The following is a 20640-nucleotide window of genomic DNA, read 5'->3' as shown; positions in this document are numbered from 1 at the left end:
GCTTTCAGGATTTAGAGAAAAATGTGATAGGGAAGTCCATGCCCTCATAGGGAAGCCATTATTACAGCAGGAGAGCAACAGACAACAAAAAAGTACAAGTGAGTGAATAAAACCAGTTCATATAGAGACTAGTGCTTTAGAGGAGCACTAAAGAGACCCTATGATACTTCCAAGAGTCTGGAAATGGGTACACTCCAGAATAGGAAGGTAAGGACTGGCTTTTTGATTAAAAGAAATGTAAATCTCAACAATCTAGGAGCTGGTTAGACAGGATATTTTTCATCTCTCTCCTGTTGACCATATTTTGCCATTTCACTAATTATTATTGTTCCACTGAAGTCTGGAATGCCACTCAATAAAAGATCACTGAAATGCCTTTGTGTTCTCAGCACCAGTATGATTGGACAATGTGACTGAACTCAAATAACTCTTGCTACTACTGTGATAAAATATGAGGTGAAGAATGATGCTCAAGTCAGCACCTAACAGAAGTCCCCTTCGAGTGAGGTGCTTTTCATTCTAAGCATCTCCTCCATTCACAGCTCAGGTTCCTGAGACACAGCCCTCAGTTCTCAGAATCATTTATTGCCACTAGATGGCACCAATATTTTTCATTTTTTTAGGCCAAAAAAAAAAAAGTCTTTTTCTAGGTAATGACCATACATACAAGGCAAGACTGTTACTTATGACCACTATCATTGCTTTGTTAATAATTTTGTCATAGTATAGACAACAGCAATAGTACTATGTTCATTTACCCACATACTTGTTTATTCAATGCACATTTGTTCCAAATATTTTTTAATATACTAACACTGTCTTTGAATATGTAAAAAGAAAATAATTGCAATAATTACAGATATAATAGTTGAACATGCAAGTAACATTTGAATATGTAAATATTACGATAAAAATAGGTGATAAAATTGTATGATGGTAATGCATATATCTTTAAAAGTTTTGCAAACAATAGTTTTTATAAGGTAAAATATTTTTTATATTTTAAGAAAAATTTACCATTGTGTCTCTTAAAAATAAACATTTCAAAATATCATTTTAAGATGTGATATTAATTCATTTCAACTAAAGTATAACAAAAACTATTACAAAGTATAAAATGGGATAGGAATCATTTAAATGTATGTCATTTACTTCAGTCTATGTAAAAATTTAATAGCTATAGCTTTATAAAATTTGATTAACAAGAATTTAGATGTAAAAGATACATTTTATCATATGATTTCCCTGTTCCAAAGCTGTAGCTACACAGTACCATTAACATATTACACAAAATGTTTTCTAAAGGAAAATAGTATAAAATATTCTCATTTATCAAAAAGTGGTCAGTATCTTTAAAAGCATATCTATTCAGAAATGAAATAGAACCATCCTCACATCTTCATAAAAAAACATAAAAATGGTCCTAGATTAAATACAACCTAAAGTTACATGCCTTTTCTAGCAAATTTAGTTTTAAAATCCTTGCTACTTCAGCATGAAAAATGAGTGTCTCAAACTAACTTCTAATTTGACTATCATTATATTTGTTTCATTTTAAAGCAGTCAAAAATAATACTGACTTGGATATTTGCCAGAGTTTGTTGCCTAGTGGCAATGAGTCTTCTAAATTTGAGAGCTTCCTCTGTGATCCTGTCTTCACAGTTTCTTTTCTCCTCCATGAGATGATCAAACACAGCTTGTAAGTGCTCCTTTTTAAATCTCACATCTAAAAATTCATTACTGAAAAGGAAAAAATTTCATGTGTCACTAGTAGGTTCAAATTTTCTTTTCTGAAATGTTTGTGATACATTCAAAGAAGGTTCAATATTGAAAGTCCTTGGACATTTTTTCTAGTCCCTTCCAAAGGCCTTCAAGGACTGTGTGTGTGTGTGTGTGTGTGTGTGTGTGTGTGTGTGTGTGTATGTGTGTGTGTTTTCCTATGCAATTAATTACAACCTGTTACAGAGGTAAAAATCACACTTACATTTTACTCAGTGAAAAATATCTGTAGATAAGGCATCAGAAAGTGGATAAAACAATACTGTAACAAGAAACATGTTTAAGAAATAATTGCCGGTTGAGTTGCAACCCAGATTATGGAATAAACCTAACTGCGAAAACTCAGCAGTCCTGTGCTACCATATTAGCTGACATCTCTACTGATATAGAAAATTAAATCACTTGCACAATTGGCTGTAAAGGAAGTAAGACTAATATTTTTTGGAAGGGCTAAAAATGTTAAAGTGATTTTAATAGTATCTCATTTAATGCAACCCCAAACCCTATGAGTGAATGATTTTTCTAGGCATTTACATTTGAGGAACCTAAACAGGCATAGCAAATTAGCTTGGTTAATAAATAAGGCCAGAATTCAAATCTTGTCTGCTTTTTTTTCTGTTTGTTTCAGTTGTTCAATGCTAAGTACTTATGTTTTTCTTTCTTTACTCTGGCTGTTATTAGGATTTTGAAAACATGATTCCTGATTCATTTAGTGCATATGAGCCTCTCCTACCTGGAAAAAGTTCACCTCTTTCATATGCCTTGCTCTGTTTTTTTTCCACTTCCAATTCGTACCAATAACACTTCAAACTCTTGAATGATGAGTTCATCTAAGTATTCAATGATATTAACATTGTAGGGTACCTGGGAATCACGGAAATTCACATGGGAGGAGCCAGTCTGACCAAAAAACTTGTGATGCCCATAGTTCTTCCCAACAAACATTGCCATATCTTGACCATATATACTTTGTTCTGTATAGTAAATGTTTTGAGATTTTATTATATGCATTGCAGTACTTTATTATCTATGCAAACCGTGTTTTCTTTCTCATAATGATAAAAAAGAACAAATTTTGAAGAGTTAGGGGTCTGGCTTGAAGGAATTATAAAAATTAAATAAAAGCCAAGGACAGCTTTGATCACTGTTATTTTTAACACCATATTTTGTCTTGCATATGCAAGGTTTTTCTCTCTGAAAAAGAGCTTCAGCCACTTGAAGGTACACTCTCACATTTGCCATTTCTTTGAGCTTCTTAGGTCCTGCCACTAGGCCTAGTATGGTTCTCATTAAATAATTATTCACTTGATATCATCACCTATTAAAAACACCACTGGTCTACTCCTAGCACAGTGTGTCTGCAGTAATCTTCTTTTGCAATTCTAGTGTGGGGAGCTGGTACATACAGTCAAAAGAGCATATATTTAGCAACAAGGTAGAGTTAAGCTGAAGCTAAGCCCTACAGTTAATTAGTTATGTGATCTTAAGACAATCATTTAAATTTCCTAATTTTATTTCCTCGGCAGTCATTTGCAAATAATATATACTTTAGGGATCTTCTGTGAGAATGAGATGCAGTGGTGTACATTGTCCAGCAAAGTGCCTGACACATTAGCAAGTCAATCAATAGCGCCTTTAAATATGACTTGATATATCCATCATGATAGATAATTAATCATTAATTAGTCACTATAGTTAACTGTTTTGAACGTAATACCACACTATTGGCTTATTCTTTTACTTCTTTACTTGTGGAAAGACAGAATTTTATCAATATCAAAGAAGGGATTGACTTACTGGAACACGGTGATCATTCTTGCCTGAAAGGAATTATAATCTAGATATAGTATTGAAGAAGAGTTTAAGATTGAAATAGTAAGAAGCCTGAAGAAAATTTCATTGGCTCCTGAGTTAGGTATTTACAGGTTTAGTATAAATCATATAATTTTAGATTTAAACATTGGAGTCCCATAATATTTTTATAGGTGTTAAACAATGTCAATAAATAACTTTTAAAGTAAATGATATGTTCCATTGCTTTCTTATATATGCCAAAGAATAATTTAGTCTTTTTCAGATAAAAATAGTATGATCGTGTTGAAAATACAATTTTACCTTCTTATTAGCTAAATGAATCCTCGTTGGGTGCATTGGCTTAACTCCATTAAAGTGTATGGTATCAGAATGTGCGGCTTTTTAATACTTTATTCCTTAAGTATTAAATTGTAATAATGTTTATACTAGTCTTCTATATTTAAATCACTATCATTCCTAAATATGACCAATGCATATTCCTCTAAAAGTCCTCCAAGCCCAGTTCTCGATGTTTTCAAAATACGAAAAAAAACCCAAGATGAGTAAAGAAGGTGAACATGGATTCCGGGTGAGGGTCTACAGACTCCTTGTGAGCCTTAGGCATGACATTCTCCAAGTCAAACACCTCACTAACCATAGTTAGCCTTAACTGATGAGGTGACCAGAAATGGCTTTTGAGGTTGGTGTGATTAAATTAGGTGAGGTTATATAGAATATTCCTAACTTCTTACCTCAAAACTATAATCCACAGAAAGTTATATGAAAAATCATAAATTATTAAACATGGTACATACATACTGGGAAATATTGAAATTAAGGGAGAATATCATTAATATAATGAAAAGGCTATACATTTAGAAAAGGAAAAAATCCCCATTCACATAAAAATAAATCCAGGGGAACAATGAAGAATGAAAATAATTTATAATTATGTTTGTATAAACCTAATTGATTAAATATTACATATATTGCACATAAAATTATGATAGAAAACATGAACCATTTTAAGAATAAATTTTAAATCTGGAAATTTGATTTTATTTCTTTGATCAGTAATATCTTGAAAGTGGGGTTTTTTGATAGAATTTAAGTACTTACTTTAAAATTTCAAGTTTCTTGTCAAAATTTATCTTTTGCTCTTCCATTTCTTTTAATTCCTTTTTCAATTCCTGTATTTTTGTATTAAAAGTGATTGTTTTGCTCTTAGTTATTTCTAATTCTTTATAAACTGTTGAATGTTTGTCCTGAAAAAAAAATTAGAGATGTTTTGTTTTAAGTACATGAATTGTCAAACCCTTGCAGAGTATAGACAGAATTACATTGGCTATATAAACAATTAAAAACAAATAACAACCTCTTATTAATATAGGTAACAAGTTAGGTTTATATTTTCCACTTTTACATCAGATGAATTCTCTAAAAGACAACTTAAAACTATCCTCTTTCTCTTCTTTTCTCACCTGCCCCTCTTCTGCACAAACTTGTCTTCTCTCTCTCTATATATATATACTGATGCACACTTCATAAGCAAGATACAAACACAAGGCCATTGGTAGCCAAGAATAATAACTTTTCTTACAATTTCCAAAGGTGGGCCTGTGCAATCCCAGGTTGAAGTTGTGATGTTCCAACTAGTTTTTCATGATCCCTTCAGAACTGTGAAGTGATCACATTGACTGACTGACTTACCAATTGAACAAGTTATTGAATATTGTTCCCCACATCCAGGTTTGCTTCTTATTTCTTTTATTTTCCCAACTGAACAGATCTCAATTGCTCCCTTTACCCACTGTGTTCCCTAATCTTTTCTCTACACACAGACTTCAAGAAGAATGACTAATTTTAGTATTTTTTCTATAAAAATTTTCTGTTTGTCTAAGATGGAAGTATATTGAGTACTATATATGAATTTTCACTTCTGCTGTGTTTTCTTCTTCTGAAAGTTCTGAAATTTCCTACTGACAGATGAAATTTTTTTCTTATTTTTTATGTTATAAAGTGGAGGAAAGAGATCTAGATGGGATACTTTGATGGTCTCAGTGGGATATTATGTTATTCTTAGAGGAAAAAAAGTCAATCTAAAGAAAGGGGGTGTGAGGGCATAAGTATAGATTAAAGTAAATAGGAGCCAAAGAGGATGGACAACTTTGGGTATAGTAAGCTATCCTATTATAAAATTAGACTTCATGATTCATTCGCTAGTCTTAATTAAGGATCCTTATGGGAAACTGAGAAGGCTTGAAAAGCAGTGGTGTCAACTACTTGAAGCATACCAGCCAATCCAGCAATTCTGAAAGTGGCACTAGAAGATTCTACAATAGTGCATTTCCTGAGGATATCAGTGAAAAGCAAAACATTGTACCTGGGCAACTTTAATGGGTACCATCAGTGAGTCTTTGGTAAGGGTGGACAACATGCCTCCCTTCATGGTACCAAAAATATTATAGATGTTCCTGTTGTGGGCTGTGTTTGGAGAGAAGAAACTGACAGATGCCACATGCAAAAGTGCAAATCTATGCATCATGAGTGCAAAAAAAATGTGGACCCTAGTTGCTATTTGTAATTCCTTTGATGAATGTTGAAATGTCACCACAGCAAGGAACATGAAAATAGTGCTTTGCAAATGGACCACTCTCTGGCAGTATTTTTCCCTAGCCTGGGTAATACACATTCCAGTAATTTGTAGGTTTTCCACTTGAAACTATTCACATGTTCACATGTCCAGGCCTTGAAGGGAAATCTGAATTGCAGCCAATATTTTACTATTTAATGTTAAACTCATTACTTTATTATTTCAAAAACTTTCAAAAGATACGTATTCACAACACTAGACCACAATTATAAGATTCAGATACTAAATGCTTATTTTAAATTGTATTTTTAATTTTTATTTAAGATGATAAATAATTTTATATAACCTAAATGTAATAAATTCAGATTCTATACCTAAGATTTAAATTGAGGTTAAACATAATAAAAATTCAATAGTACTGGTTAGCTTGGCTCATGATTAAAATGTTTACATGCAGTGAAAGATAAAACCACTCATCTTAGAACTTAAGTTCTGAGAAGACAAAAATGGTGTCCTTAGCAACTTGTTTTGCATTGGAATAGGCTTAATTAGTACTTAATAAATGTTAACCAATGATGACTGATATTTTAACAGGTTCAAAGTTTCCTTAGAATAGGGTTCAATAACAGGGCACAGTACTCTTCATCTGGCTGTATTGAACTATGTGCAATTCCATGATACAGCATTCTCTCCATGTGTCATTATTTAGCAAACATAGAATCTGTTTCTAAAATGTTACAATTATATACTGATAATAATAATAATAGAAACCATTCATTTCATACTTTCAGGGCCAATTATACTTTTGGCTTTCTATTCATATATATGATCTTTCATTTTCTATAAGATCACAGGAAGACAAGTCTTCAGCCAAAGCTTATTCCATTAGAAATTCATAGACATAATCCCACTGATTCTTTCAGTTAATCAGTTCAGAGAACTTTCTCCTATACTTTTGCATCTTTCTTGGGTATTACTTTCATAATGCTTCAGAAGGTATTGATGTGTCTCTTTCCTTGCCTACTCCTGTTGACTGAAAAGGATGACGACTCTGCCAGTCAAGTTTGGGTTCTATTCCCACCTCAATTGGAAAAAGTTAGTTTTTTCTTTGTACAACTGATATTTTAAAGTATTTTTGCTCCACAACTTAGGGGGATAAAAAAGGGTAAGAGATAGATGACATGAGCCAAATAGGAAGTGTGAATTCAGGAAACTGTTGAAATTTCTTAGGAAATTTCATGTCTGAGAACTTTGAGGGGAAGAGAAACGAATGTTGCTTGTGGGTAATAAGGATACTACCATAATTCAGATAACAATGTCCTTTTTAAAATGGAAATAAAAATAAGAATATTAGAAAATGACCTTTTGCCCTTGAACCATACTGAGAAATATCTTAGCTGAACTGTGACTCCCATAGAGTATCATATAACTTAGAAAGCTAATTGTATCTTTGCCAATGAAAATACAGTGGAGCTGCTTTGCCTAGCAAAATGGATGATCACATTATCATATACAGTCAATGCTTTATCTATGCTGACAAAATAAATAAAGGCTTTGCATACAAGGCAGTAGTCAGATGAATGAGAAAAAATTGACTTTAGTTAGCTACGTGAAGAAGCTTTCAAAAAACAAAATCTTGCTAGTAACTTGTTTAAATTTTAAAGAATTGTATATACTTTTAAATTAAAATTTCGTCTTTTTGAATATAAAGCCAAATTATGTAAGATTAATGTTAAACGATCATATAATTGATTCAAAGTACTGCATCTAAAAAGAAAACACTTGCTTGTTTATAAGCATATTTTTGTTTAAAGGTGATTATTTTATAGTTTCAAAATGACAGATTGTGAAGATTGGTGGATTTGGAACTAAAACAGTAGATCCATGGCAATAGAATATTCCATCTATTAAATAAAAGCGTAATCATGTATTTTTAAAGTTCAATTTCAGCTTCTCTTTCTCCTTTTCTTCTTCTCTTTTTCCTTCCCCTCCACTTCCCTTCCCTCCCTTCCTTTCCTTCCTCCTTTCTCTCCTGGTTTAGCACTTTTGCAACAAAATATCTTATAATGGGTAATTTGTAAACAGCATAAATTTATTTCCTACAGTTCTAGAGGTCATAAAGTCTAAGAATGAGGCACCAGCAAATTTGGTGTACAATGATGGCTTCCTCTCTGCTTCAAAAACCGATGCCTTCTTGCTCCTCACATGAGGGAAGGGGGGAGCAGGCACCCTTGGCCCCCTTTTTAAGGGCATGAATCCCATTCATGAGAGTGAGTCCTCATGACCTAACCATCTCCCAGAGGCCTCCCTTCCTAACGCTATTGCACTGGAAATTGTTGCAACATAATTTTGGAGGGACACATTTCTTCCTTCCTTTCCTTCCCTTTTTCCTTTCTATTTTCTCCTCTTTTTCACTGCTTCCTTAAAGCTTCAGGCACTAGGAACCAGCATTGCAATTACAGAAAACAGTAGATTTCTGCAAAAATCCAATATGCATTTTGCTTTTCATCTGATCATGATTAGGAACTATTGTCCATATACACTTGAGACCAGTGAAAAAGATACAGAAATTGCATGTATGTCTGTATGCGTGTGCTGTGCACAAAGAACCCAGTTAGTGTGAGCAATTAGAAATGGAAGGAATCCACTGCAAGTTTAGTTAGCTAGTTTTCATTGACATAAAGAAACTATAAATTCAGAATTTTTTTAAATTAAATTTCTCACCGCAGTTTCGGTCAGCACAACACGAGTTTTCTTCCCCCTACTTCGTAACTTTTTCTTTGTTTTTTCCACTGACTTTTGAACTTGGTTTTTCCGTTTAAGTATATCACGAAGTGCCTAGAAGACCATCAGATATTAAGTTGTGCAACATTTACTCCTGATGTAGACAATAATGCCTAGGTGACTAGTTTAATACTGACAATGGTTATTTGGGTAAATAAAGGGAAAGAGCAACTGCACGAAACATACTCTGATATCCCAAATCCCAATATTCTATTTTTATTAACTGAGAGAACAAAATCATTAATTTTAGGTAAGTAACTAAAATATAAAAGCATACATTATACATTTTTATTATATTTAATACACTTTAACTGAAATTAAAACTTTAACCACAAACTTTGAGCAATCATTACCAAAAAGTGTGTAAAAACTTATTCTTTCCAAGAGTTTGTGCTCAGTGACTAGTTCTAATAATTTATTCACAGCTAAAATATAATGAAATAAAAAATGATTACTGAACTACAAGAAGATATAAACTCATGGCTATTATAAAATAAGGGGAAACAAAAGTCATTAATCATTTCTGGGATTCATTATCATACTCAGACAATTACACTGAGGCTGTTGATGTAATTAATAAATTTCCATCATTAATGTAAGGGAGAGCCATTATTAAAATCATTTATCCCATTAGGTATTAGCAGTGGTTATATATTTATTACATGAGTGCTAGAACAGCATTTAGAAGTCTTAAATAGAGTATTACTCAGATTTTGTTATTTCTATGCTTTATGACCTTGTACAAGTTGCTGAACCTGGTGAGGTCCAAGTTTTCTCTAGTTTATGATACCAGTAAATTCCTTCTTATCTATTTTGTAATGAAGCTTTGACTATCAAAACAAACATATATTATAGCAGCCCTTTGTAAATCACTTTTTAAAAATAAAGACATACTGAAATTTACTAACAACCAAGAATATAAAGTTACATCATCATTTGAAAGAAAACAAAAATATCCTATTGCCAAAATGGTCCAAACAAATGTATGTATATACTCTCAGCAGGGAGGACAAGAATGTATAACTCTTACCACACCCTCTGCTTCTTCAAAAGGCTAATGGTAGGATGTATACATATTTTTCTATTAAATTTTTCTTTGGGAAGGGCTAGTAATATCAGTTACTGCCATAAACTTATAGATATTTTATCAACATTTGCTTTATTTTTCACCCTAGCTGACTTAATTTCTATATGCATCAAAAATGTACCATAAAAACATTAGGATGCCTTATATTTTAAATGCAAATAAACACAGCTTCACCATTCATTTATAAAAGCAAAGAAGAATGAATTAAGTTTTCCATAGTGGGTAATCCCACCAGATGAGTCACAGCTTTCACCCATTTGAAAACTGCTATTTTCTAAGGTAAAGTGTAGGTTTCTATATAACAGGTCTAGCTAAATAGTTCCATTGTTGGTCAGTGGTTGTGAAAGAGTTACTTAGTGTATCTATGGTATCACTATGTGAAGTTATAATTTTCCAAATAACAATGTAAATTTCCACATATAATTTATGAACCTAAATACTTAATCCTGCAGATACTTTCTGGATTAATTACAAATTAGTGCATATATGGTAAATTATTATAAATGCTTACGCCAGCATGTTTGTCGTGAATAGTTCTGATTCTTATGGCATCATTTTCCACTTGGAGCATAGGTGATTCTATTTCCTCTAGTACTAGGACATACATTGCTTTCTTTTTCACCAAAGACTGCCTTTCAATGAGCTGGGCTTCTTGAATGGAATACAGTATTTTCTGCCAGCAAAGATTTTAAATAATTTAGTCAGATATTAATTGCCTAAACACTTCTTGAGCTCCTCTTCAGTACCAGGCAGTCATCTTTGTTGCTATTTGAAAATCAAATAATATAGTCCACCATAAAAAGCAATGGGTACAAATATAGTATCCACAGTTTTATTAGAACAAATGAGAGAAAATATTTAACAGGCAATAAAAATCTAACATTGTCAGGTATGTGTTGGAGTATGGTAAATTAGAGAACACACTGACAACATGCAATGGAATATATGCAATTCTTACAATCTAAGACAAAATGAAACCAGGTTAACCAGAAGTTAATATGAAAATATTAGGAAATATTATTGGAAAGAATATGGGATTTTTTGAGCTAATATTTATAAAATCAAAAATTTGCCTATGCTTCAAAAGGAACCAAAAATGCAGATAATCTGACATGACACTGTTTTGTTTTGTTTTACATAGTGATTGTGGTTTTCTTCTAAAAATAATCAAAATTTTATATTTCCGATGGGAGGCATTCTAGAACTTTGTCATGAACCAAAAAACTCCACCTGAGTTCCGAAGGATATATATGCAGGTTAAAAGATTAAAAAATAAAAATTAAGAGATTAAAGTTAGTCCTGCTGATTATCATTCTTTCATTTCAAAATCTTTATATAGAAATATCAAAGCACAGGTTTCCCCCTACCCCCAGGGTTAAATAAAGAAATTCAAGTAAGACACACTAAAAGTAAAGAAAACACAACATCATCACAAAGCAAACTAAAGAGTTAGACACTTAGGAATAAGATCTCACTGCCCTTTTACTAGACTGGCAGAAATTCCCATTAAGCCACAAAATGAGATATGTGTATAGGAGGTCACTCTCTTTACGCATGATCAGACACTGCTCGCTGTACACAGAGGGCACTGTCATCAGCTAAGGAGAGAAGACTGCTGGCTTGCAAAGCAAGCAGTGACAAGATGCCTCATTACAGACAAATTTAAAATGCTAAGTAAAATGCAAATTCAAGGAAGAGTAAAATATTGAAACCAAATTAGTATTACCTGAATCACAATTCCAGCAGCCACTTCACCTCGAGTGAGCTTTTTCAAGAATTCTTCTCTACCCTACATGATATGAAATTTTTGTTATTCACAGGATAACAAAAAAGAAAATTGTAAGGACAATTGCTAACAATGATAAACTATTCATTATAATTTGTGTTTTTTTAAAAAAATTTAAAGCTTTGTATGTTATTTGAGGCAAAACAATTAAGTGATACGACACCAAGAAATAGACTAAAGAATTTTGGTTTCATTAAATTTATGCCTTATGGTCCTGAACTTAAAAATATCAAAGTAACCGGAAAGCAAAATGTAGACAGTTATCAATCACTCTTTCTAAAAAAAAAAGATCTATTAGATTGTTTTTAATGTTAATTACAAGAATGAACACATTCAACTTAGAGAACAAGATAACACAATTTGAGCCATTTGGCTAGAACAGTTCTTTTAAAAAATCATGTCTTGAAAGTTAGTAGGTCAAAAAAGAAATTGGAAAGATATTTTCTCCATTATCTGGATAAACTGTTTTAAATTATTCATAGTAGTGCTTTAAATTACCACACAAACCCAGGGTCAGAAAAAGTTCATACAGTTCCTTCCACTTTAGGATTGTATCTTGGAATCCCTTATTTAAGAAAGAAGTTGGACTGGATTTATGCTGTTCACAAGATTCCAAAGAGATTCTGACTGACAAAGATGAACAATGGGGGTTTCAGAGATGTTTCTAATTTTCCTGAATCATTACTGAACCCATCGTTATATCCCAGGGTCTACAGGGACAAAGTAAAGAAACACCCATATAAGTCTATCTTTCAACCCCTTCTCTACTCGGTATAGCAACCCATTAAGACTATGTGTTCCCAAGTAAAAGAATAATTCCAAACAAGGAAACATAAAGTAATAAGTTTAATTAACACTTTATCTAAGAATGTATCTATAGCTAAAGCCAGTTAATAAAATAACACATTTTCATAATTTAAAAGAAATTAGCAGCCTCTTCTACCATGATACAGTTAGATTCACCAATTTATTAAATATTTAATAGAAAGGGAACAAAATTAAAAATGTCTCTATAGCCTGAAGAAAATTATGCCATATTCCAAAACAGAGTTCTGCATTTGACCTTGGTTTGAAACTAACTGAAAAATGTGGGCATTTATTTGCATGTGTATAGCAGGGATGGGTTCATAAATGGCAAAGGCAAAAGGTGAAGATGTAAGTAACTGTCAGATTATGTAGACTCTTTTCTTCATTAAGACAATTATTAAAGGACATTAAGCAATGTGTGTACATTTTAGAAAGATCATTGGCTGTAATACGGATTGATTAGTTATGCATTTCCTTGAAATTTTTAAATTTTCAGCTTGTAAGACAGTAACCCATTGTTTCAATAAATTTAAGTCTCTTAACTTAGATAAATTAATATTGTACAAAAAGAGCTTGTGGATGTAAAGCTAAAAAAATAACTGGGGTTAGTACATAAGGAATATGTACTAACATAAGGAATATGTACAAAATAGACAAGGAGTCTGATGCTACAAAAGTAAAACAACTGTACTTCTTTGAAAGAAGGAAAGAGTATACTTGAAATCCGTATACAAAACCAACTCAACCTGTTACCAATGGGTAAATTCATACTCTCCCTGAAGAAACCTGTGGAGCTTTCTGTTCAGCACCTGAGACAGGTTTTCCAAGCTCTCTGCCACACTCAACCTCCATGACCCAGGCAGCAAGGTCAAATGATCAAATGACCAGTCACCAAGAAAGAGCACTTACCATTGGCTGGTCTGCTAATTTCACACCTGGACCAGACCCAAGGCCACAGGAGTGCTTCCAACCAGATGTACAAGGCCCTGCTAGAATAGTATCTTCTTCCCTTACTGAAACATGACTGGTTGATAGGTAAATGCCCAGAAGCTGGGCACTTCCTAAGAGAACTACTGAATTACTAATATCCTCCTATCACCAATAGATAGGTCATCTAAACAAAAAATCAATAAAGAAATTCTAGAACTAAATCACACCATAGATCAAATGGACCTAGCCAATGTCTACAGAATATTTCATCCAATATCCACACAGTGTACATTCTTCTCAGCATCATACTGTAGGGGACAAAGCAAGCCTCAGCAAACATAAGAAAATAGAAATAATCTCCTGCATTCTATGTGATTGCAATGCATTAAAACTAGAACTCAACAACAAAAACAACAGCAGAGAATATGCAAAAAATTGGAAGTTAATGAAAATGAAAACATGACCTACCAGAATCTATGGGACACAGCAAAGGCAGTCCTAAGAGGAAAGTTTATAGCCATGAATGCATATATTAAAAGGACAGAAAGATCTCAAACAAACAACCTAATGCTACATCTCAAATACCTAGAAAAGCAAGAGCAAGCAAAACCCTAAACAAGCAGAAGGAGAGAAATAATAAAAATAAGGGCCAAAATTAATAAAACAGAGACCAAAAAAAAAAAAAAAAAGAAAGAAAGTACAAAGAAGCAATCAAACAAAAAGCTGGTTCTTTGAAAAAATAAACAAGATTGACAAGCTTCTGGCAAAGCTGACTAAAATGAGGGGAAAAACCCAAATCAGTAAAATCAGAAAAGAAAAAGGGGAGACAACAACAAACACCAAGGAAATCCAGGGAATCATCAAAGACTACTTTGAGAACCTGGGTAGACTGCATCCCCCTCCCCCAGGAAAATTGAAAGCCATAAACAGCAAACTGTAATCTAACACCAACATCACAGGTGGGGGCTGAACGCTGAACCTGCCCTAGAGAATAGGGGAGGGACAAAGAGCCAGTCTGTCACTGCTGAACTGTCAGGGGTGTGACAAGAAATGGAGCTCTTTGGTGCCAAACTCTCAGATGTGCCATAAAGCAGCAAAGGCTGTGAGCAGGGGCTGGCCAACAAGCCAACCTCCTAGAGGAGGTGTCAGCACCCACAAGAGATCAGGAGAGGCATAAAGGCTGAGAGAGTGAGTGGAGGGACAAACTAACCTCCCAAGTCAGGGCAGGAGGTGGATCCCAGAACTGATCTCAGGGACAGAGGGCAGCATTCAAAACTGAATTGCTCCACCTTGCTGGGGGAGGAGCTGACCAAACAGAGCAGCAGCTGAAGAAAAACACCAAAGTTCAAATACCACTCACAGCCAGTCACCTGGTGAGAACACATCAGAGCTTCTGCTTGAACACCAGTACCAGGATTTGACACCTAAGGAATGACTCCAGAACTTTTATTAATAGACTGAACTTTCTGAGGTTCATGTATCATTAACTCCATCATCACTAATCTCTTATTCTTATTCTCAACCTCTTCACTCTTCCTCCTTCTCCTGTACTATAATCCATTGTTCTCCCTCCTAACTACTCTTTCTGCCCCTTCTCATCCACTCTTTTCCCTGTCTTCACCTCTCCTCCCATCCTCCCCCAACCTTACTACCCTTCTCTCCTATATACTTACCACCTGCTGACTAGCCTAATATACCAACTGCACACAAACCCAGCCTCCTGTAATCACTGACACAAACACCCTCCACTACAACAACAGAAATACACCCAAACACACACAAAGGCCACAAAACCCAGCAAATCCCATGACTCTCAAGCCACTCACCAACTCCTTTTCCCACACCCCTATTTTTAGTGCTGCCTTTATCAATTCCCTATAATCTATAGCTAGCCTAGTAACCATTACCTGCCCCCCCAACTCAGACTGTTTATAGATATTATCATCAAGGGGTTTTCTATAGATTATGTTAACAACTGGTCTGGCATTGAATCTGTGAATTTGTTAATACTTAATCACATCCCTTGACCAGGGTCAGATAAAGCTCATCAACCTAGCTAACAAACAAGTAAGTCACAACACAAAAATTAAATCTGGGAAAGAAATCAGGCAATCAAATCCACCAACTAGCCCAGTAGCACAGAACCAATTGGAGTGATGGGAAGTAGAAGAAGGGATGGAAACCACTCTCCTCAAAAAAAAAAATTTAATACAGAATTCAGTGAGAAATTAAGAAAGTGGATACCCAGTCCCTGACCTCAACAAAACAATGATAAATGTAACTAAGGAACTCAGCAATGGCCACAAAGAAAAATCTCAAAGAAGAAATCTCTGACAAATTCATGGAGAATACATTAGACATGGTCCACCAGAATGTACAACATGCTCTCAAGAAATTTCAAGACACCAAAAATAAAGAACATGAGATGACACAGAAAAAAATAAGGGAATTTAGAGAGAACCTCAACAAACACCAAAGAAAAACAAATAACACTACAAAAAGAGTGATACATGAATTAAAGAGGACCACACAAATTATAAAAGAAGAGCTGATCACAGATTTGGAAAACCTCAGAAGAAAGAATCAAACAGAAATCCTGGAAATTAAAAGTCCCTATAGTCAAACAAAAAACACAATGGAAGGCAACTCCACTGGACTAGAACAAGTGGAAGACAGACTCTTAGAACTTGATAAAAGACAAAGTGAAGAAAAAACAGAAGAAATCTTAGTCATACAACTCAAGAGCTGTGAAAGGAATATGCAGGAACTCAGTGACTCCATCAAAAGACCAAACCTAAGAATCATGGGCATTGAAGAAGAAGAAGAAGAAGTGAAAACTAAAGGGATATGTAACATATTCAAAAAAATAATAACAGAAAATTTCCCAAATCTTGAGAAAGTCTTGTTCTGGAAGGCTCCAGAACATCAAACAGACCTAAGTAAAATAGAACTTCTGCACAGCATATAATCATCAAAACAACAAGTATAGAGTACAGAAAAAGAACATTGAAGGCTGTAAGAGAGAAAAAACAAATAACATATAAAGGTAAACCTATCAAAATAATAGATTTCCCAACAGAAACATTAAAAGCAAAAGGGGCACGGAGGGAGGTATTTCAGGCACTGAATGAAAATAACTTCAACACTAGGATACTCTACCCAGGAAAACTGTCATTCAAAAATTGCTGGAGAAATAAAAATCTTTCACAATAAACAGAAGCTAAAACAGTATATGACCACCAAGCTATCACTACAGAAGATTCTTCAAGGACTTCTGCACACAGAAGATGAAAGCAAACAAAACCATGAGAACACAGGAAGCAGCAAACAACAGGAGAAGAAAAGACAAGCAATCAGACAGTAGCACTGATTCAGCTGCACACAATCAAACCCTTAAACAACAAAAACAACTAAATGGCAGAAACTACCACATACCTGTCAATGTTAACACTGAAAGCTAATAGACTTAACTCCCCCATCAAAAGACACCATTTGGCAAACTAGATTAAAAAAGAAGATCTGACAATCTGTTGTTTACAAGAGACCCATCTTACTGACAGAAATAAACACTGGCTTAAGGTGAAAGGTTGGAAGATTTACCCCCGAAAACAGGCAGGAGTAGCAATACTGATATCAAACAAAGTAGACTTCAAGCTGACATTGGTCAAATGAGATAAAAAAGGACCCTATTTAAAAAAATTTTTAATTCATTTATTCACATGTGCATACATTGTTTGGGTCATTTCTCCTCCTACCCCCCACCCTCTCTGTTTTCCCCCCACCCCCTCTTGCTTCCAGGCAGAACCTGTTCTGCCCTTATCTCTAATTTTGTTGAAGAGAAGACATAAGCAATAATAAGAAAGACAAAGTGTTTTTGCTAGTTGAGTTAAGGGTAGCTATACAGAGAGATTCCTAGCATTGCTTCCATGTACAAATGTGTTACAACCCAAGTTGATCATTTCTGACTGATCTTTACACTGGTTCCTGATCCCCTTTTCATGTTGACCTCTGTCCTTTAAGGTTTCTGTATTAGTTTCTCTGCAGTGGGGACATCAAACACTTTCCTGTTTTGGGTTTCCTACCTATCCCCCTACCTCCCATATGTGCTATCCCTTTAGCATGTGACCCATATCCTACAACATGGCTGCGTTTGCCCTTGATCTAAAGTCTGCATATGAGGGAGAACATAGGATTTTTTGGTCTTCTAAGCCTGGCTAACCTCGCTCAGAAGGATGTTCTCCAGTTCCATACATTTACTTGCAAATGATAAGATTTCATTCTTCTTCATGGCTGAGTAAAATTCCATTGTGTACAAATATCACATTTTCTTGATTCATCAGTAGTGGGGCATCTTGGCTGTTTCTGTAACTTGGCTATTGTGAATAGCACTGCAATAAACATGGTTGTGCACGTGCCTCTGTAGTAACCTGTGTCACATTCCTCTGGGTATAGCCCCAAGAGTGGGATTGCTGGATCATATGGCAGATCTATGTTTGGATTTTTCAGAAGCCTCCTTATTTTTCCAGAGTGGTTGCACTAGCTTTCATTGCCAACAGCAGTGTACGAGGGTTCCTTTTTCCCCACATCCTCACCAAAACCTGTTGTTGGTGGTGTTTTTGATGATGGCTATTCTAACAGGGGTGAGGTGGCATCTTAGTGTGGTTTTGATTTGCATTTCCTTTATGGCCAGAGATGGTGAGCATTTTTTCATGTGTATTTTGGCCATTTGAATTTCTTCTTTTGAGAAAGTTCTGTTTAGTTCAGTTGCCCATTTCTTTATTGGTTCATTGATTTTGGGACAGTTTATTTTTTTAAGTTCCCTGTATATTTTGGTTATCAGTCCTATGTGTGATGTATAGCCAATAAATATTTTCTCCCACTCTGTGGGTGGTTTCTTCAGTTTAGAGACCATTTCTTTTGTTGTGCAGAAGCTTTTTAATTTTATGAAGTCCCATTTGTCCATCCTTTCTCTTAGTTGCTGAGCTGCTTGGGTTCTATTGAGGAAGTCCTTGCCTATACCTATTAAGAAGGACTCTTTAGACTAATAAAAGTTTCAATACATCAAAAGGAAATAACAATTATCAACCTTTATGCACCCAATGTCATCAAACATTTACTAAAGGACTTAAAAGCACATATAGACTCCAACGCAGTGGTAGTGGTAGACTTTATTACCCCTCTATCACCAATAGATAGGTCATCCAAACAAAAATATCAGCAAAGAAATCCTAGAACTAAATAACACCATAAATCAAATGGACCTAATTGATGTCTACAGAATATTTCATCCAACAACAATACAACATAGATTCTTCTCAGCAGCCCACGGAACTTTCTCCAAAATAGATCATATCTTAAGACACAAAGCAAGCCTCAGCAAATATAAGAAAATAGAAATAACTCCCTGTATTCTATGTGATCACAATACATTAAAACTACAACTCAACAACAAAAACAACCACAGAAAATATGCAAATAATTGGAGGCCAAATAATACATTGCTCAATGATCAGTGGGTCATAACAGAAATAAGAGAAGAATAAAAAGTTTCCTGGAAGCTAATGAAAATCAAAACATGACCTACCAGAACCTATGGGACACAGCAAGGGCAGTCCTAAGAGGAAAGTTTATAAGCACGAGTTCATATATTAAAAGGACAGAAAGATCTCAAACAAACAACCTAAGTTACATCTCAAACACCTAGAAAAGCAAGAGCAAGCAAACCCAAAACAAGAAGGAGAGAAATAATAAAAATAAGGGCCAAAATTAATGAAACAGAGACCAAAAAAACTGTACAAAGAATCAACCAAACAAAAAGCTGTTTCTTTGAAAAAATAAATAATATTGACAGACCCCTGGCAAATCTGATTAAAATGAGAAAAAAAAAAAACCCAAATCAGTAAAATCAGAAATCCGAAAGGGGAGATAACAACAAACACCAGGGAAATCCAGGGAATCATCAAAGACTACAATGAGAAACTATATTCCAATAAATTTGAAAATCTAACACCTTTAAGACATTCTGGAATGTCCAGGTGCTGGCGACTTACACCTGTAATCCTAGCTACTCAGGAGGCAGAGATCAGGAGGATCATGGCTCAAAGCCAGCTGGGGCAAATAGTTTTCGAGATCCTATCTCAAAAATACCTAACACAAAAAGGGCTGGTGGAGTGGCTCAAGGTATAGGCTCTGAGTTCAAGCCCTGGTACCACAAAAAAAAAAAAAAAGACATTCTGCAATGTATTTTGATGGGCAAAGGTCTTAGGCCATAAGGTGCTACATTTGAGTGAAATGACTTCCCTTCTCATGCTATTACAATAGGTAATGTCCTTGTAAAGCTGATTCTGGAGTGCAGTTTAGTGTGCAAGATGCTAATTTCAGAGCACACTTAAAACCAACTCCTGTGAACTTGATAGGAATGAAGCACTGACATAGGGGTTAGGCAGCTACTTAGGGAATCTGATGGGTGAGAACAATGGCCTGTTGACATTAATGGGACAACTCATGACATGAAGCTACATTCTATTGACCCACAGCCCATGTATCCATGGAGAATAGAAAGTCCTGAAGGCCATAATGACCAACAGATGGTCTTAGGACTAGTTAACGTATCATTTATGCTGTGGTTAGACAAATTCTCCAGCTACATAGGCACCATGATGGTTTCAGTTTGACTAGCTAAGGTAAAAAACTCCCCCAACCAATGTGTGGGAAAAGTTAACGATGTATAACTCAGTTTCCAGGAAGGATCATCACCATGTCTGCAGACCCCAACAAAAACTCAAAATTCTTGGATCCTCAGGGCAGCTGTTCATTCTCTAGCCTGCCCATTCTCTTGTCTCAAGAGTGTATTTTCATTTTGCTTTGCCTTAATAAACCTATGTCTGCTATGTCTCCTCTGTGTCTGTCCTGAATTCTTTCTTTGGTCATCAGATCAAGACCATCTGCCCTGGGCTGGGTGATTTAGGCCAGGTGAGAGCAGGATTGGGCAGAGAGAAAGGCTGAGTTGTGATACAGTCCCTACGACAACCTCCATCAACCCCCCCGCCACAGAGCCAACAAGCATGAATAGACCTTAAT

The 20640-nt window shown here is 34.8% G+C and overlaps 1 protein-coding gene across 12 annotated transcripts in view; it reads right to left on the bottom strand.

Annotated features, from left to right (window-relative positions):
* Window positions 1-926: 926 nt before the first annotated feature.
* Window positions 927-20640, bottom strand: part of Ccdc178 (coiled-coil domain containing 178) — a 200870-nt gene continuing 181156 nt past the window's right edge. For 7 of the 12 annotated variants that reach the window (XM_074070061.1, XM_074070063.1, XM_074070062.1 and 4 more), the window contains 5 exons: window positions 11764-11826; window positions 10549-10710; window positions 8891-9004; window positions 4693-4838; window positions 928-1740 (listed from right to left, as the gene is read on the bottom strand). In XM_074070061.1, the coding sequence (XP_073926162.1) occupies window positions 1539-1740; window positions 4693-4838; window positions 8891-9004; window positions 10549-10710; window positions 11764-11826 (687 nt within the window). In that variant the 3' untranslated portion in view covers window positions 928-1538. Of the gene's footprint in view, window positions 1741-4692; window positions 4839-8890; window positions 9005-10548; window positions 10711-11763; window positions 11827-20640 lie in introns of all 12 variants that reach the window. The other 5 variants (XM_074070064.1, XM_074070067.1, XM_074070056.1 and 2 more) reach the window with 3 other exon arrangements.

The sequence above is a fragment of the Castor canadensis genome, chromosome 4, assembly GCF_047511655.1.
Source record: "Castor canadensis chromosome 4, mCasCan1.hap1v2, whole genome shotgun sequence".
NCBI classification, from domain to species: Eukaryota; Metazoa; Chordata; class Mammalia; order Rodentia; family Castoridae; genus Castor; species Castor canadensis.
The sequence above is the reverse complement of the archived record's forward strand: the minus strand, read 5'-3'. Positions and strand labels throughout refer to the sequence as shown.